This window comes from Leptonotus elevatus, chromosome 1 (genome assembly GCF_054856555.1).
Source record: "Leptonotus elevatus isolate MCC_2025b chromosome 1, RoL_Lele_1.0, whole genome shotgun sequence".
NCBI classification, from domain to species: domain Eukaryota; kingdom Metazoa; phylum Chordata; class Actinopteri; order Syngnathiformes; family Syngnathidae; genus Leptonotus; species Leptonotus elevatus.
Window position 1 is genome coordinate 6,177,492 of NC_141239.1, and position 20,510 is coordinate 6,198,001.

The 20,510-nt window shown below is 42.4% G+C and overlaps 1 protein-coding gene across 2 annotated transcripts in view; it reads left to right on the forward strand.

Annotated features, from left to right (window-relative positions):
* The window catches only part of ephb1 (EPH receptor B1), a 238,604-nt gene that overhangs the window by 142,461 nt on the left and 75,633 nt on the right, over positions 1-20,510 (forward strand). For both annotated transcript variants that reach the window (XM_086072304.1, XM_086072312.1), the window contains exons 4-5: positions 5,200-5,355; positions 17,108-17,443. In XM_086072304.1, coding sequence (XP_085928430.1) covers positions 5,200-5,355; positions 17,108-17,443 — 492 coding nt within the window. The remainder of the gene's footprint in view (positions 1-5,199; positions 5,356-17,107; positions 17,444-20,510) is intronic.

The following is a 20,510-nucleotide window of genomic DNA, read 5'->3' on the forward strand; positions in this document are numbered from 1 at the left end:
AAAAATAACATTCTCAAATTGTTCACAAAGCATTGGAATCATAGAAACGTGTCTTGAGAAGACGAAGAATTAGGATTGAGGGTTAAGTAACGAGTGCAACACAACTCTTAAGTGTTGTAATTGATTGAATATGGTTGTGCAACTTGTGCCTATACAAAGTGAGGGTCAGCTCAGAGATTTAGCTCAACGTTTACATAAGTGTTTTAATGTTGTTGCCAATACCTTTCTGTGCATATAATGTAGTGTCTGCCCGGAAACCTCTTAGGAAGGGGAATTTAAACCATATTAAACAAACAGAACAATGCTATTTGTTTTCTTCCAATGTGACAATATGATGATCTGCATTTTATCACCTTGTAAACGCTGATACCACTCAAAGTTATTGCTTATCACAGCTCTTCCTTTCCCCACGTGGCCAATGTTTAACCGTCTCAATATCCTTGTATTAGGAGACACGTCATGTAAAATCTGTTGTAATTACTGTAAATACATACATATACAGAAACTATGCTGACATTTATATTGCTTTCCTGCCTGCAATCGCTGCAAGACTGCGCACAAACAAACAAACTTATTCATGCCGCTAAGATAGCTGGGGTGCAATCGCGGCATTGCAGTTTGTTTTGCTCCTTGTGAAGCACGGCTTTAATCTGCTTCACAGCTCCTGGAGTTGTTTTATAAGCTGTTTGTGGTTGTTGGGGTGCAGTTCCGCGTGTATGGTATGGTATGCCTGTGCGAGTGTTTGTGCGGTGACTGGGTCTGAGCGGCGTTTTGTGACGAGACATCAGGTCAGTCAGTTAGCCGCTGGTGTGTCTGGCGGCTGCATCAAAGTATGGCGAACACTTGCTGTTGGGTGCCATTGCGACTGTGTGTGTGCGTGCGTGTGTGTGACTCTATACCTCCGCTTTCTCCTTCTATCGCACTCCATATCCTTCGTCAGAACCTTGTCAAAGAGAGGCGTTTAAACAGAAGTGATAGCGGGGTTCTGCTCTGCCAATTTAAACAAAATGGTAGATCAGCATGTTGATTTTTTTTTTTTTTTAAGAATGCATAATATTTTCAAAGCTTGATTTACATTTACTGCGCTGTAGTTACAACATACAATAGTACAGTACATTTTAATCTTGTGCCTCCAATTTGATATACAAGAGGCCACTGTGCCCAGGAAAAACAGCCAAGCAGAGACAAAAGGGGTGACTTAGGAGGTCTTAATCATATGTCGCACACGCTCAGCTAGTTAGCTTAGCTTCAGGATGAAGGCTTGTAACCATCAGTGGGGAGGATTTATTCTTTATGGCTCCTATAGGCGTAATAATCGACAGGAATTGAGCGGGATCTTGGTTAAAGTAAGCAATTTTAAACTAAAAAGTAAAGCTTTTTGACATTCTAGAAGTTAGAATGGTAAATGGTACTTTATTCATATAGCGTTTTTCCACCTTACATGGCCCTCAAAGTGCTATACACTTGATTACTCATTTACCTACTAATGACGCAGCATCAGGAGCAATTGGGGGTTCAGTAGCTGTCAGGTTCGTGGGGTGGTTGAGGTCTCAGGTGCAGGGAAGCAGATGCGAGGAGGCAGAGATAAAGTCCAAAAAAAAGGTTTTCTTTAATTCATTGAAAACAAGGTGGTTAACACAGTACTGACTTGCAAACAAAAGCAACAAAGTCAAAAAACGCAAGTGAGGTAAGATATGGGGGGGGGGGGGGGGTACTACATGGCATGATAGAAAAAAACACAGCAGCAACATTGACAAGAACAAAACCAAAAACAAGGGACTAAGGCCCCTTCCACATGAAAGCCCATTTCAATGTATCCGCACAAGTTTTTTACCGTTTGGGTAGTTCGTCCACAAGACGGTTTTGGAGCTTGAAACCGATCACTTTTGAAACCGGGCTCCAGAGTGGAAAGATTTCAAAACGCGCCCCTTATGTTCCAATGTGGACTGGACGCCATTTGCGGGATACTCCTCCAGTGATGACGAAATGGTCGCAGCTCGATGACGACGCATTGTCGTAGTTTGATGACGTATGCTCCAATTCTCGCGTGACTGAGCGCGAACCGCCAGTCTGTCAACAACAATGGCGGATAGCCGTGTCGGAGTCGTTTCGCGTAAGCTCCTTAGCTTGCTTATGCTTTTGCAGCAAAATATTTAGCTTCTTTATTCCCATGTTCAACAAGCGGTGTTTTATTGAATCACCCGCCATTGTTACTTCTCCTGTGTTCGTCTTATTCATGTTGTGTCGATACATGCAAAGCCATGGTTGTTCTGTAAATTGCAATAAAATAAAGAATAGAAAAAAAAGAAAAGAAAGTGTTTGTCTTCTTCGCTGATTCGTCTTCTGCGCTGTCTGTTAACTCCCTGCGCTGTGCTACAGTGCCACTCCAGACTTGGCATATATATTACAACCGTTAAACGTCCTCAGTGTCTTCTTTTAGACACACGCATGTCTTGAAACGCTTCTGTGTGTATGAGATATGTTTGAGGAACGAAGCCGGCTTTGCTTCCGTCTGGACGGGGTCTAAATACACACAAACTAATTACCTGGACAAGACGCACATGGCTGGAGGCACTGATTGGCTGACACGAGGGAGAGCAGACAAGCACAGGTGGACAAGATCACACAGACAAAGGGAGACAAGGAAAACAACTAAACAGACCACAATGGAACCAAAAGCAAACAAGAACACAAAAAAACCAAACCAAAAAACAACCCAAAACATGACAGTATCTTGCTCAAGGATACTTCAATGCAATCACAATGGCGGCATGGGATTGAACCCACAACCTCTGGGTTGGGAGACGAACACTCTGCAGCAGCTTCCACTGTACTTTTGGGTTTAATAGTTCAGGTTTGCAAATTTGTGAGGATCTGTGAAGCTCTTACGGCACCCACCGTATGATGTAGAACAGTGGTTCTCAACCCTGGTCCTCGAGTACCCCTACCCAGCCTGTTTTCCATGTCTCCCACAAGCAACACATGTGTTTCAAACGATCAGCAAGCTCTCTGCATGAAGCCTGATAACGATCTTCAGCTGCGTTGGCTCGGGAGACATGGAAAACAAGCTGGAAAAAGGTAGTTGAGGACCGGGGCTAAGAAACAGTGATGTAGAAAATTGCAAACTCTCCCTTTTTTTCCTCTCATGTATACATAATATTAAAGGTTTTTCAGCCACAATCAAATCCTCAATGTTGCAAATACATGAAACAGGAGGATCAGTAAGAGGTTTGAGTCATTACATTTCTAAAACCTCCCCCATGAGGTGCAGCAACGTCATTGCGCCCTGCGACGTCAGTAAGGTGTGAACCATTAAACATTTATCGCGGTTATTACAGTCGGTAAATCCTTCTGTGCCGTATCCGTCCCCGCTTTGCATTCTTTGGGGATGCGATGGTAAACAAATGAGGTTATTGCCTCCATTCCAGCGCTCATATCATCCGCAATAATCTTTGTCCTCCACTGTGGCCTTTCCGAATTAAGGGCTAATGCGTTCTTGAAATCCACCACAGCTGACTGACAGTGGGCCACCACTGGAACGTACACTCGTCCCGCGGGAGGCCACTCATAATCTAATAGTCATTGCGCAAACAAAGCAATGTCACTGCTGCCTGTCAATGCAAATCTGATTACGAAACAGTGACTACCTCTCTTTGCTTTTTGGATTTTCAACTGACTTTTTACCATTGACTTGCCATTCAGACTGCGTAAACGTTATCAAGTGGCGGCCATGGCTCAGGTGTAGAGACGGTCGTCCAGTAACCGGAAGGTTGGCTGTTCGATTCCCGCTCTCCCCAAGTCACACACATTGCCTCCAGTGCCACTCACACCGGTGTCTGAAAGGTGCGAATGTTTGGTGGTGGTCGGAAGGGCCGTAGGCGCGCACTGGCAGCCACGCTTCCGTCAGCCTGCCCCAGGGCAGCTGTGGCTACTTAAGTCGTTTACCGCCGCCAGAGTGCGAATGTGTGAGCGCGCGAATAAAGCATCCACTGTTAAGTGTCTTTGAGTGTTCAAAAAAAGCGCTATGTAAATCGAATGCATTATTATTATTATTATTATCTTTGAATGTACCACAATGTGTGATTATAAGGTGCAAAGTGCAAAGACCTGCCAGCTGTCAGCTTGGTTTTCACTGCTTTTAGTGCAGGGTATTGATTTTTGCACATCAAAAGAGCAAACATGACCATGCTTTAAAACTTGAGATGTATTTATTTATTTTTAACTGTAAATCTCTTTCGGCGACCCATGAGTGGTGAGGATGGTGGTCGTGTTTTGGTTTTGAGTGAGTACAGAGGTGGCTGATGAGTTGGATCCTGGCCTTGAATTTGGCTTGGCTTAAAGGGCTTTGTTCTCTCCCATTTTGTTCTGCTTTTCTTCTACTCGAGGTCCACAAAGTGGTTGCCTTCAAAGGTAGATGCTCCTTCTGTCAACGTTGATTTGGCACTTCTGTAGTTTGGCTTTCCGAAAAGCTCTGTTATCTCTTCTTTTGACTTCCTCTATACTGTGTTTCTCTTCTTCGAGCTCAAGATAGATTTGTTTCGGCAGTCGAGAATCCGGCATACTGACGACATGGCTGTACTATCTCACATGGTTCGTAATGATGATAGCTTCTATGCTGGCAGTTTTTGCCTCCTGAAGGAAGCTGAGTTTGGTGCGGTAGTCCGCCTACAAGATAGCAAGCGTTGGTAGAACTTCTCCTGTGCCCTTAAGTGGCGGTGGTACGTTGTCCAGGTCTCTGAGGTTTTTGTGTCAGTCCGGATGGCTCCGTCTTGATAGGCACGGTTTCAAAAGCAGCCGTAGGCGGCTCGGACAGAAGTCAGTGAATGAACCGCAACAGACCTTACGGCGCTCACAGAAAATTCAATAGGATCTTTTATTCCACTTATTCACCATAAAAGTGACCAGATATTTGTCAATTTCAATCAAAAATAGTGTGTAGTTTGAGTTTGGCTAACTTCTCATGAGAACACCCATTGTTTCAAATCTCTATAGTGCTATGTTCAGAGACTGTAAGTGTCCGAAAACGTGGCCTCTAAAGAGTTATGCATAACACAATCTACTTAGAGCAAATTCAGTCAGTTTCAATAAGGTCTCAGGTCTGTCTCAATCTATTTTCATCCATGTTGATGGCCGGATTACATCATCCTTGTGGATTTACATCTTGTTTTTTTCCCTGACCCAGTCTTTTTCTTTTCCCAGCATGCCCACCGGGAACCTTCAAGTCGACACAGGGTCCCGGTCTGTGTCTTCAGTGCCCTCCGAACAGCCGCTCCACTGCTGAGGCCGCCACCATCTGTATCTGTCGCAATGGTTACTACCGTGGTGACGCTGATCAGCCAGACCAACCCTGTACCAGTGAGTACATGACATGACAAGAATGTTCTGACAGTGTGCCGCTTGTAATAGGGCATTTGCATCAAAGCGCTTTAGTTTTAAAATCACTGTGACTTAACGTCATAGAAGTGGATGTCTCGCTCTAGTTGGCGTCAGTCAACACACAATAGATCAGATTTAGCATACATATGGGGATGCTGGAGTCTTTAGGCCATTTCACACTGTACTTAGCAGACTGCAGTGCACCATCAACCTAGCCATTCTTTGGGTATGTGCTACTCCAGCACGATAACGAAGTGCTCCACAAGGGCAAATGCTCCTAAATAGACCAAATGCTCCATTTGGGCAGCCAAATTGAAGACCAATGCCACTTCCAAAAGGAGATTTGATAGCAAAGTGATTTCAGAGTTTAGAAAATAGTTTAAAAGCAAAGTTAAAAAAAATGACTGACATCAGTCATGAGCTGTTAAAAATGTACACATGCTGTAATTTCTTTGGATGTGTCGGTATGAGTGTAATGAAAATTTTATATGTGAGTATGAGGTTGTGATTTATAGATGTATTGTGGTATTTGTCTGTTGGCAAATGTCTGGCAAATGTGTGTATGTTAAAGTGCACTTGTATATATGATTAGGTTTATACATTTTATTTTGTTGAAATACATTACCTTATTATTTTATTAACATAAAAATTAATACGGGGTATGACCAGATATGTTTTTAACTTCCTCCTATCCCTTTTGAACATATAAACTTTTTTCTTTCTTCCTATTCTTTTTTTTCTTTTTTACTTCAATTTATATTTTAGACTTGTAATGTGTTTTCTTTGTGCTTATATGTTCAATAAAGAACCAAATCACAAATCACAGAGTAACAAGAGATTTTGGTGAAGCCGTAAATGACATGGAGGAAATAAGAAATGCAGTGCCCTGAGCTTTTTGACCAATGACAAATGATGTACCATGACAAGTGACATCGCAATTTTCTTTACATTCAAACCAGCGGGAACAGCCACCAGGCTAACTGCTTGCATAGCAGTGAGAAATATGGACATGCTTGCGCCAGGCCACTGCCCTACATGGGCCATCCTGCACTCAGCCATGTGGAGAATGCCACAAAAAAAAAAAGTGCGGTGTAACAAACATTCTTGCTATTGGAAAAAAGGCAAAAAACAAACAAGCAAAAAAAGAAGAAGAAGCAAAACACATATCTTAAATAATTAGTGAACAGAGGCAGCACACGTTACCCAACCTCACGTATTCATGTATGGGAGCAGGTCAAACTCCATTTTGCAACATTTTAGAGGCATATTTTATTTCCGGACATTTTAAAACAAAGACTTTTATTTCCCATTTCTGTGGCTGTTCAACTTTTGTGATTCCATTTGAACACTTTGTCACTCAGGTTGATTAAAGTTCCTCTTGGTTTAGATATCCCTGTTGTTTCTTTTTTCTGTCCGTCTGCTGTCATCCCCTCAAGTCCTAATTACTCGGGCAGATGCTGCGAAGCAACACTGTCCTTATCTGTTGGAGATCCAATAAAGCCTCTCACAGCATCATAGTTGACTTATTACGATTAAATACAACTAGTATGCCGAGACTTCCTGCTGTCCCTGTTACCACACATACGCAATGCAGAGCACTATTATTACTGCAAAAACTGTATTTACCTCTCTGCTGCTTCTCTCACAGCAGGTTAATAGTATGATTTTGCATTTAGAGTTTTCATTATACAGTCGTGGCTAATGGGACTTTTTTCTAATTGCTTATCTACTAGTGAATCTAATGGGCATAAAAACAAGTTTTTTTTAATCTCTTAAAATAAATGCCTTAAGGCTGTGGAGGAGCCCCACTGCAGCGCAGCTGTCTGCTTGGCTGTTCCAACTGCTCCCCGATGAATTCATCCACACCTTTAGGCTTTGGAGCTTCTCTCCTCATGGCTGGCCTCCCTTGGCACGGCACACAACACATCTCTGGTGAATTAGCGCTTGCTCCATCGAGTGCGCCATCTGCTTGTACCTTGAGGCACTCAACTCCCCCCAAGCCATCTTTCCAAGAGGTCCCAAGTGGAGTGTTGCACTCTAGTTGGTTTGGTTTTTAAATGCCGACTATCTCTCTTTTCAATTTGGTGATGTAACGTCATTCCTTTAAAGTTAAAAGTGCCACTGATTGTCACACCCAATTAATAGTCTTGAAGCTCACACTTAGTGGTTTTCACGGTATATCATATACGGTTATTAGTCAGATGGTCTAGTGTTACATACTGCTGTCTTTAGTGCAGATGGTACTGTACTTGTCGATTTCCGATCAGTGTCCTAATTAGCAGTCGTCGCCGGACCCAAGCGGGATAAAACTGGGTAATACAATTTTTAGTTAGATCTGTTGTTTAAAATAAATAAATTTGGGTACGGAATCCAAAACTTGATATCAGTTTTTTTCTTTAACATCAAGTTTCTGAGCTATAGGTAAAACAAAATAGAACTCAATAATGTGCAAGAAAAAAGACAGCTCTAATCCTCTTAATTGCTACTATAAGCTTTATTTTTGCAGATATTGAAAATACTGACCTGTTAGCAGCTGCACACACCTCTACCACACTGTCTCAATTGTGACTGCACAAACAAGTTGCCAAGTAGCTGTAGATTAGTCCAATCATCAGCTCTTCTTACTACAGTCTTACTAGAGCTAATCAGCATGCCAGTTTTTGTTTTAATCAGTACAAAAAATCCAACTCAACATTTTTTTCCCAAATTGTTCCCCAGTGTAATGAACAGATGGATTGTATCAGAAAAGGCATCTCTTGCCAAACGAATCACATAAGTGATTCACTGTGGCAACCCACGATGGGACAAGCCGAAAGTCGTAACACCATAATTGATTATTTGTCGTAAGCATACGTACATTGTATTTGTACTGGTTAGAGAGCAAAGCCAGGCACTAAACAATTCCTTGGTCATTTTGATATCATTGCGAAAGTGACCTTTTGAGGTTGTGACTTTAATTCTTCTGGTCACAATCAATTTCAGGTTTAGAACGGCTAGTAATGAACGTTTGCACTCCAAATATTTACATCTAAAGACAGAGTTTAGAGTTTCAGGACATTTAGAGTCCAGGTACTGTCATTTGTCCTTCATGGCTTTGAGATCAAGACAGGGGGGGGGGGGGGGGGGGCTTTTAGTGTTCCAGTGAAGACAGTAAAGGCACAACGGCCAGTTATCTGACTTACTGTATCTTTCCGCTCAGAAACCTGAAGGGTGGTTATGACATTGACTTGAAATACTTTGATAAAACGGATTGACAGCTTTTGCCCTTGGGATGGGGTGCCTAAAATCTGTTGCAGGCTTGGAGAGCCTGCAAAGTGCTTGTTGTGCATGTTCCCCAATCTTACCTGATTGACATCTCACACTTGGTGTTCTGTTAGTTGAAGGGAAACAAATCTAATACAAATTTTATAGTAGCTTTTTTTTCAGTGGGCAGTACTAGGAGAGAGAAAAAAGCTTCAAATGTGAGAGATGCCTTAAAATGTCAACTGCCCCTTTGATCACAAAAAATACACTGCAATTCACCCTCAAATTTGTGTTGAAGAAATTCTGTTTCAACAGCTTATCCAATGCTACTTTGACTACATAGTGGTAGCTTAGCTTAGGTCTGGCTTCCCTAGATCTCAGCAGGCGGTAGGCAGTGAGATCATCCTTGTAAGAATCTCTTCAACGCAGTCGGGCCTGATAAGAGCAGTAGCGTAGCGTAAATCAGGCCGTTCTGTGGCAGCAGAAGCTCTAGCGCTTTTTGCAGGACTGCATCAGAGGTGCTGGTCCCTGTGTGCTCCAGATCGCCCTGATTAGCTTGCTGATGGATAGTCCGGCGTCTGCCTCTGTCAGCAGGGAGCTTCACGTCATCACCCACTCCCACTCATCCCCCCCTGCCCCAGGGGAAGGCCATACTATCTCATCTCTTCACTATCCCAATCTACCATCTTGTACTGACTCCAGCCTAGGAGTTAGGGGACAGTGGCAGCAGCAAGTCTTGTGTCTGACAATGAGCCCATTTCCTCGCTGCTAATTTTGATACACCAGTCAGACGTAGCCCTGCCTCGAGAATAGTTTAATCGGTAAACATTTCCATGGAATTTTTTTCCCCACTCGGTATGTGAGTAAGAGGAGGTGTGACAAGCTGAGTGGTAGCTAAGGCAAGTCAGACAGCGGAACCAGTGCTGATTGGGTCATAAGAGAGAATGGTACTTGCAGGAATGAAGCACCGTGTTCATCATACCAGTAAAAAAAGAACATGGGAGCATTGTTACAGCAAGAGCTAATAAGAAAGATACTGTATAGGCTAAAAAAGGTTCTGACGACCTGATAAGGGGTTTGGTATGAGGTTATGTTTGATTTACAACATACTGTATGTGTTTGAAAGGTATACATTATCTCACAAAGGTGAGTACACCCCTCACATTTATGCAGCACCTGGCAACAAAAGTGAGTACACCCCTAAGTGAAAATGCCCAAATTGATCATTACTACGCAGTGACTCATTGGTATTACAAGGTTGCATGTGTGAATAGGGAGCAGGTATGTTAAATCTGGCCATACTGGTCACTGAAAGTTCAACATGGCGCCTCATGGCAAAGAACTCTCTGAAGATTTGAAAAAAAGGAACTGTTTCTCTACATACTGATGGCCTAGGCTATAAAAAGATTGTCAACACCCTGAAACTGAGCTGCAGCACAGTGGACAAGACCATCTAGCATCCAGAGGTCGTCTTTAGAAAATAGATGTATGAGTGCTGCCACCAAGACTGCAGAGGTTGAACGGTTGGGGGTCAGCCTGCCAGTGCTCAGACCATACCAACCAGACCAAATTGGTCTGTATCCCAGAAGGAAGCTTCTTCTGAAGATGATGCATACGAAAGCCCACAAACAGTTTGCCGAAGACAAGCAGACAAGGATTACTGGAACCATGTCCTGTGGTCTGATGAAACCAAGAGAAAGCTATTTGGTTCAGATGCTGCCAAGCATGTGTGGCGGCAATCAGGTGAGGAGTACAAAGACAAATGTCTCTAGCCTCCTGTCAAGCAATGGTAGTGGTAGTGTCATGGTCTGGGGCTGCATGAGTGCTGCCGGCTTTGGGCAACTAAAGTTCATTTAGGGTACCATGAATGTCAACATGTACTTTGACATACGCAAGCAAAGCATGATCCTCTCCCTCTGGAAACCGGGCCACAGGGCAGCGTTCCAACATGATAATTACCCCAAAACACACTTCCAAGATGACCACTGTTTTGCTAAGGAGGCTGAGGATAAAGGTGAAGAACTGGCCAAGCATGTTCCAGACATTGGATTTTTCATTTGTTGGCCTATGATGTGTGTTTCGGCAAAAGTACGTAGAGTAACTCATTCGAGTTAATTTGGTCATCGGGTGGCGAATGTCATTTTGAATAGCAAATGCAGACAGTCAAGGTTACTATGTATATAGATGGAGAAAAAGAAAACATTCTGTACACTTTTATTTCTTGGAAACTACCAATGCCAGCTACATGAGCAAAATATTTGTAATGTAATTCAACCATGCTTAAGTACAGGGAGAGTTGAAAATGTGCTTCTAATAGCCTCATCTGGACCCAATACACATCTTTTGACTACTATCCATCTCTGCACTACAACATAAGAGTACTGTAGATCTTGGTTGACTTGAATCCCCAAAACCTGATGTGCTTTTTTGCGGTGCAGTTTTTCACTGCTACAAACTCCATATACCTCCATAGTACCTTTTTTGACACAGTCACTCAAAACTGAATTTTTTTTGTAACGGCGGAATTTTTAATACAGCTGTTGTATTAAATCTCTGATATGTGTATGCGTAGAGTGCCAGCAAACCACATACACCCACCATCTCTCATCTCACATACACCCACCAAAATATTAGTCTTCATGACATGTATTTGAGCTCTCACCAACCCACACAACCCTCCAGTGCTCCTTTCGGCTACTCTGGCTGTGATTGGTATCGGCACACAGGGACCTTCTGTTGCTCCCTCAAGCCTATTTCAGCAACACAAAACAAACAGTTTAAAAGAGCAGAAACATGAGGCCCCAGCCATTCGGTGGGAAACGAGTAAACAAGGGTTCATTTTAGACACAAGGGCACTCGTCATATTAGCATCCAGGGACAGGAACTAGGCTTTTGGCTTTTACAGCCTCTGTCAAATGCTTTTTAAATAACGGGCAGCTCATAACCTACTGTCATCTCCTGCAGAAGTCCGAGGATCGCTTCATAAACATGCATAGACACAGAGGATTCATAATTTTCATGTTACCTAAGCCTTAAAGCTGGTCAATGATGTCACATCTACAGACAGTGGGTGGGAAATTCAAACCTGAATCCTGTCTGAAATTTATTTGCCAGAGGCTTGCAGGAGTAAATATTGTTAACAGCTAACGTATTAATTTGCTAATTAGAAGATGTTTGAGTCAGAGATGGTTATTTAACTTGAGGGGATTCACATTCAGATGTTAAGCTTTTTAACTGATTTGCTCCCCAAAACTTATAAACACGTTCTATTTTAAATATTGCCGTGGTTCCAAAAACATATTTATATGTTTTTTATGTTATTTTATGCTAGAGCATACATAATGCTTTAATGCAGCTTTTGACCTGAAGAGAGAAGCAATGGTAGTTATTACAACAACAAAAATTGCCAGCAGGTGGCAGCAGAGTATAAGAGATCAGCCAGGGCCATGTTGCAACAAGCTCTTTTTCTCAGTGTTTTCAACAGGTTTGTGAATAATGATGAAACTATTATATTATTCTAATGCTAATTGCTGCAAAACGGAAACAGATACAAATATACTTTTTTTTTCCTGATGAAAGAAGAGACTAATATTTCCATGTTTGTATAGCAATAGAACACAATATTCTGTGGGCCTTGCAAAATCAGTCATAATCCAGTAAAATAGCCGGGAGTAAAGGGGGTTGCTTCAGTGAAATTGGCTTGGGAGTGAATGAGTTAATATTAGTAGATAAGAGACACAATACCTATATCTTACTGTGCTGTATACGTACCCCACGTGCAAAAACTGTGTACAAATTGATGTTAGATTAGGCCTCTTAATAATTATATAGGTGACTTGAGCTATGCCATTGTGTCGCTGTGATCTGTCATCCTGGCTTGGCATCTTTCTATCCATCTGCACTCTGGCGCACACATCTAGTTGAAACCAGTTAAGACTATCAAGGTCACACGTTGTCACATGAGTTAGGCAGAGCCGCACCCCCATGTAGGTGGGCAGCCAAGCAGTATAAGAGTCAAAACCATTTTGGACAAATTAGACCTTTTATCCTCATTTAGAGAAAAAGGCTCCACAGCTGTATACTCAATCTTTCTGCCATCAAATAAAAAGTTCAACTTTTGAGAATTATGCAGTCTTCTGGTTGTTACTGGTAGTATAATATTGCAGGAATTAAAGATAGGACTGGCGGAGGAGTTCTCCCTGAACTTTTCAATTTTTGCCATGACCCAGAACTGGGCCTAAATCTAACATTCGTTACCTGTAATCCATTTAACCAAAAGGGACAAAAAGGGGGAGTACACTCTAAAAGATCGTCAGCAAACAAATACGGAAAGCAAACATTAACACATTCACACCTACGGACAATTCAGTCTTCAATCAACTTACAATGTATTTTTGGGGAATGTGGGTGGAAGTCAGAGTACCTGCGCAACCACAAGGAGAACTTATAAACTCCCTTGCCTTCCAAAATTCTTGTCTGTTTTGCCTTTTAACAGCACAAAAGTACATATTTTCAATAGTGCATAATCTAATTGCACGGATGGAACACAAATAACATCTGCACCGTAATACACCCACTCACTGCCCTTGAGCGAATGAACTTGTTGCTTGCACTGTTCATCTGATTTCACTATTAAATTAAAGACCCTTTTTCAACGCAGCATGCCTGGATATGATGATATCCCTCCCCTGAAATACTAGATACATGAACGAAGCATAAACAATTGTGACTGGCGTGGCCAAATGAAGACCAGCTGAGAGCCTGTAAGGAACGTTCCCTACAAATTAAATCCTACGGCCAATTAAAACGGACGTGGGCTCGCTGTCGTAATGGTCTGCAAATCACTGGATAAGTGGCAGTCACATCTGATTTCCAATGTCATTCCAGCACATGTGTAGCTCAGCTGGAGCCAGGACAACGGGGTGGGGGTCCTCTGTCACCCCCTAGAATGGATGACATAAGTCACAGTTATTTTTCCAAAGGTCTATGAATTACACAGATGCTCATGTCACATGCATTTTCCACATGGACAGATGTAAATGATGTGTATATACTTACACAACCATGTGAAGAACATGATGTCCCTATAAGTGGAGTTGTGACCCTTCTTACAGTATATGACCTATTGCAGTCATCCCATAGCTACTTATGGTCCATTTCAGCAGGTATGTGGAGATGTTGTCCTCTCAGCCAGACCATAATAATCACACCAATAGGGTCGTGCTCTCTTTGTCACCGACGGCTCGCTGCTTGAACATTAAGCCGAGGACCCACTTCATTGCAGATCCAGGGGACAAACTCACGAGGCTTTGCAGAAATGATGATGATTCATCTTGTTAGTGTCAACATATTATGCAGAAAAGGCTTTCTTTGAGGTGTCAGTGGCAGGACACCAAACCGGTGGCAGTGGTTCATTTCTTAACAACTGGACTTAAGGTTGAGCAAGGCACCAAATCACTGAATTCTGCCCAAAGCAGGACACCATTGAGGTCCCACCTCGGTCATGTATTTATGCAAAAGTACATTGGATTTGTGTCTGTGTGTACTGCATGTAACCAATGCAAATACGGCAGAATAAAAGTCCAGTGGAACCCTTAAGGTTAAACACAAATAAAAAACATTTTTTTTCTTATCATGCATGATAACAATTTTAATGAGTCATACTGTACCTTTTTTTTCACAATTTAAAAACAATATGTCTTTGGTCAAACAATACAAAGGATGAAGTAATTCCCACACTTAACTCATTTACTGCCATCAATGATTGTATTTAACTGGAATCCAACCCTTTACTCCAACCAGCAAGTGAATCAGAAATAATTCAGAAATTGCAACAGGTTTGAATTGGGTAAAGTGTAGGCGCCTCAAACTCAGTTCCTCAAAGATAGGTAATGTAGTCAAGACCACACCAACCGAGACCAAGACAATATCGAGACCAGAGATTATCGAGACCGAGACATGACCAAAGCTTTTGGAGGTTGAGACTGAGACAAGATCAAGACTGTATATTTCAAAAATAAATAAACAGAGGGCGGCACGGTGGATGACTGGTTTGCACGTCCGCCTCCCAGTGCAAAGGACGTGAGATTAAGTCCGGGCTTCGGCCTTCCTGGGTGGCGTTTGCATGTTCTTCCCGTGCCTGCGTGCGTTTTCTCCAGGTTCTCTGGTTTCTTCCCACATTCCAAAGACTTGCTCAGCAGGTTAATTGAACACTCTAAATTGTCCTTAGGTGTGAGTGTGAGTGTTTTGTCTCTGTGTGCCCTGCGATTTGCTGGAAACCAGTTCAGGGTGTACCCCGCCTACTGCCCGAAGCCAGCTGGGATGGGCTCCGGCACCCCCGCGACCCTTGTGAGTAATAAGCGGTTAAGAAAATGGATGGATGGATAAATAAACAGAACAAAATGACCAGTGTCTTTTTTTCATTACATTTGTAACAAAAACAAATGTGATGTTGTTTTTGAAATAGTACAATCAAACAAATCTCAAATCTAAGCAAATGTGTTGTTTCACTTCTTCTCATACTTGAATAGAGACTAACAAGCCATGATAAATGTCATTTTCCAAAGAACATTTGCATTCTACATTTCTAACTGATCACAGTCATACTGACATGCTCTCCACCAGTCTTGATCAAAAATCCAGAGTCCGCCCTGTCCGAGACCAAAACAAAACAGAGTAAAAATGTATTTGATTCCAAGACATGACCGAAACCCTTAAAAAGGGTTTGGTCTCGAGACCAAAACCGATCTCAAGAACTACAGCACTATTTATATGTATCGATACGTTATCATTTTGCCATCAAAAGTCCTATATTAATTCTGTTTTAGTTATTTTATAGTTTGAGGGACCACAAAAGCAAAAATATCAGCATTAAAGTCACCGTATTAAAAATAACTCAGCTGAAAGCTTCTTAATTCTGCTGGTTGTCAATTTCCAATTGTTTTCTAAATAAATTACATCTGTAGTAAAGACAAGGCATAATTATCCACCAATCATCAGAGATTATGGTCTGATTTCTAAAGATGGGCCCAACTGATTTTTAAGGGTATCAGACACACAATCAGTACAAAGCACTCTATGTGGTTACAACTTTTAACCAAGCCCCACAAATTTTCAGATAAAATTTCAAAGATTTCTGAAGTTGCTGCATTCACTGGTCAAATTGCTGTTGAAGCTCTTCCAATTTTCCTCTAATATTTTCCTGACTTTCAGGAATTAGCTCAGTCGTTAGCCCTTGTGTCATTGTCATGTCTTTGTCAGCTTTGTTGAAACGAACGTCTTTCCACAGTCATAAACTAAGGAAAACTAAATGTTCTACTTTATGTCAAAGGAAAGAGAAGAATATCATTATATTAGAGAAATGGGCAAGTTTTGATATGCTTTCCGCTATGTGAGAAATGGGTTCGTTCAGCTTCTTTTAATATAAAGGTCAGACTTCACAAGGATAAATAGCTTTGATATCCGGTCTCCAGGGAAGCCTTACTGCACCTAAGCAGCTTTGGCACTGTGCTGCTCTTTGAACGGCCACGCGTTCTATCTTAGGGCCTACAGATCACTGAGCAGCTTCACGCAGCGACAAATCTGCGCCATCATTTGAACTCTTAAAGAACCGTACTCCATTTGGGGGATGGCGGCGAACGAGACCCTTTTTAGGCAGCCGAATCTGAATGCGCCACTCGAGCAAAGCATTTTTGTTTTATCGTTGTGTGATTTTCCCATGAATATCATTTTGGAGGTTTTGCTCCTGGGGAGTGAATGGGAGCTTGAATCTCCAGAGCCACTCGGATAAGAATACTCCATGCAACACTGCATTTTGCTAAATAACCAATGTTTGATAGACACAAACGTTTCGCTGTATGATTCCTCTGGGTGTGAGGGGAATAAATTAGCATTGCAATCGTGCTGAAGAAAGAGGGGAAAGAAAAAAGTGTCTTTTGCCAACAACACATTAAGTTAACTAAATCGATCCAATTACAAAGAATCACACAAAATATCATTTGTCTTTTGCAACCACGTCCTTTACGTCTAGATTCCCTACACAGTAAATTTCACAGAGTAAATTTTACTCTGAAAAACACTATAGTCGGTCCCTGTTTAAACAGAGTAAATTTTACATTGGAAAGAGTAAAATATTATGTATAATAAAAATAAACTACTAGATCGATATTACAGTCCGAGTATTGATACGATATCGATACGAAGTCAGTATGGGATAGAAACGGCATCGCTCAGCGGATTGATTGGCCATCTCCCAAACTAAAGGTTCTGTGATCGTTCCCCAACCCTTGAGTGATTTAAAAAAAAAAAAAATAATAATAAAATGTTTGAATATTTTACTCACTTCCAACTGTAAAGTTTACTCTAGTTTAGACTGGGACTGAATATAGTCTTTTTAGAGTAACATTTACTATTACTATTTAATCTCTTGTTTGGTATACATATCCAGGATTCACCGACCTTTGCCTTAAAGTGCCATGCATCTTTGCAGGTGTCCCATCCAGCCCACGGAACGTCATATCCATTGTGAATGAGACCTCTGTGATCCTGGAGTGGCATTCTCCAAGAGAAACGGGCGGCCGGGGCGATGTGGTTTACAACATCTTGTGCAAGAAGTGCCAGGCCGACCGGCGCGCCTGCTCCCACTGTGACGACAATGTGGAATTCGTCCCTCGCCAACTGGGTCTGACCGAGACCAGGGTGTTCATCAGCAACCTGCTGGCGCACACCCTGTACAGCTTCGAGATACAGGCTGTCAACGGCGTCAGCAACAAGAGTCCCTATCCGTCTCAGCATGTGTCTATCGACATCACCACCAACCAGGCCGGTAAGTGATGACCGATGAATATTGCCGTAATTAAGTCATTATTTACTTTATAGTATTGGTCTTTGGTAAACTTTTGTAGCCTTAGCTTTGCCCTTTCTCGCAGCGCAAAGGTAAAATTTGTGGTAAGTTTCTCTCAGGACGGCTGACTGCAAAACCAAAGGACATGTATTCCTTTGTTTTTGTTGTATACTGAAGACGTTTGGGTTTCAGATCAAAAGATGAGTGTGAGACAAAAATGTGTTGGAAAAACTCAGGGCAGAGCACCTTTTGTTTGAAGCCACCCACTTTTAAAGTGAGCAAAAGTATTGGAACAAACAACAGTGAATATTTGGTGGCGTAACCTTTGCCAATAATTGCATCGAGCCTGTGACCCATTGACTTATCCAGACTGTTTCCAGGACTTTACTGCAGCCTCTTTCAGTTCAATTTGATTCTGGGCGGCTTCTTCATTCAGTCTCCTCTTCAGGAGGTAAAATGCACACTCTAAAAACAGTTGGGTCAAAAGTAACCCAATTCCATCCATCCATCCATTTTCATAACCGCTTGTCCTCACAAAGGTCGCGGGGGGCGCTGGAGCCTATCCCAGCTGGCTTCGGGCATTAGACGGTGTACAAAAGTATCCCAATTATGGATCAAAATTGGACCGATCAACTTTATGGGTCAATTTGACCCAACTTTCTGGGTTGTTTTATACCAAAATGACCCATTTATTGACTCAAAGTTGGGTCAAATTGACCCAAGTAAAGAATTGGTCCATGTTTCACCCAACTGTAACCTAAGAGTGCATGCTCAATTAGTTTAAGGTCCGATGAATGACTTGGCCAGTCCAAGACCTTCAATTGTTTTCCCTACTGATGAAGTCCTGAGACCAAGATTAACCTCTACCAAAGTGAAATTGCATTAAATAAAAGGTGTATTTCTGTTTTGTTTTTCTCTCATATCTTTTGATGTGAAACCTAAAAGTCTTCACTTTACAATAAAAACAAAGGAATTCAATTGACCTTGCCATCCCAAAGCTCTTGTAGGAGACTGTAGCTTAACTGTAAGTCTTAACTCCGACGCTTGAAGCAAAATGCTAGCTGGCTATAAACCGACATCCAATCTAAGCACCCTCACTTGCCTGAATCAAAACAAAGGACTGGAAATTTGATATTCCGACCAGTTCTGTGACAGGCGCCATCATTCCTTCCTTTTGCGGTTTGTTCCGAGAGCCAACCAATGATAGTGATAGCCCCGGTTTGCATTTTTCGCAAGGCATTTAAGTTGCTCTTGCTATTTAACAATGGTAACAACATTTAGAAATGCTGTCTTTTTCTCGCTTTGAGGCTCACATCTGCAAGTCGCAGGCTGACAATCCTCTTTGTTGTTTTCTTTGGGTCTTTGCTTAATGAGACTTTGTTTTGAGCACAGCGAGTCTCCACTTCTGCTGCCGCCGAAGGCTACACACCACTCCAAAAAAAAAAAAAAATCCCCTTCCATCATAATCCAATTGTTTCCACTGTGTTATGCCAAAATTAGTCTGTGACATGTTTTTAAATTAGACATCTGTGAGGTTTGTTGTTTGCACGTGATAGCCTCCGAAAGGCAAAGGCATGCAGAAACTAGCGACTTTGGCGCCATTGTGACGTAGGACCATGACTCAAGTACCCACTTTGTGGTTTCTATGCCCGCACCTAACTCAAATTGGGTGACGGCAACAACACACCAGCGTCTAAAACCTGGCATCAACTGCCAATCTCAGAGTACTTGAGGAATAAACTGTTTCATTGTATTTTTGGAGAACCAGAATTGCGCTTTTGGTGGAGGATAGCTTCATCAGCGTAAGCTTGCACACATGCTACAATAGCATTCCCGGGTTTTAAGTGTCATACCTACACATCCCCACAGATTGTTGCATCCATGCTGGCGCCTGCGAGGTTACGCATCATCACCATCAAAACAAGAGTATGTCGTACATTGAGACCCAGTCAGGGAACGTGACATCATTGGCGCGGCTCAGTCTCCCTCATTGTGGTTGCTGGGCGGCCATGAGGTCACCGGGCGTCACCATCGACGGTGATATTACAACATCACCTGTGGGAACACATACCCACAGGTGAGATAACACTACACAAAGGCACACATTTTGCCCAATGTTTGAAAACGAGTTATTTTAATATAATTCAGTCGTAACTTTCTTCTGTACTCACTTTAAGTTTGTACACCATGGATGCACGGCACCACACTGCCCTCCAAGATGCCAAAACGCACAGGAACAGAATTTGTTTTTACTTCAGTTGCTATTATTTTTGTATATTCTATTATCGTATTTTTGCCACGTCCGTGTCAACAGTCATGTGGAACTACGCGTTTACGCTAGTGCGACGGCTGGTCAGATTCACCTGTGGTCAATACTTTGTCTGCCAGCCTGGAGGAGGCTGTACCTGTGCTGGAGCTTCAGTCAACCAGTGAAATTGACCTTCTGCCTATATTTTCCTCAGTTTGTGCAAGTGTCAAGAATGTTGTGTTGTCTATCCGTTCTTTTTCATGCTCTCGAAACGCAAGGTCAGGACTAAAAATAAAGGCCAAAAATCGATAAGGCTTGCTTGGTAACGTGGAGTTGCAGTGAGGGTAAAGATGAACCGTAGTTCAGTGGTCCTCAACCCTGGTCCTCGGGGACCGGTATCCAACCTGTTTTCCATGTCTCCCGCAGCCAACACAGGTGATTCATATCATCAGCTAATTAGCAAGCTCTGGAGAAGCCTGATAACGATTCCCACCTGCGTTGGCTGTAGGAGACATGGAAAACAGGCTGGATACCGGTCCCAGAGGACCAGGGTTGAGGACCACTGCCGTAGTTGACGTATGAGGTGGTGTAAAAACGTGCGTATTTGCTTTTGAAGTGGCCTCATGGTGACAAGGGATGCAGCAATTAACCGGTTTTACGATTTAACCGTGGTTTTTAAACATCAGGTTTAAATAACCGCATCCGTTCAACAACACCGGTTATTTCTGCTCACGTGCGGCGCAAAATGACCCATGCAGCATAGTTCATAGCTATTCTATTTCCACACAGCCCATTTAGCGG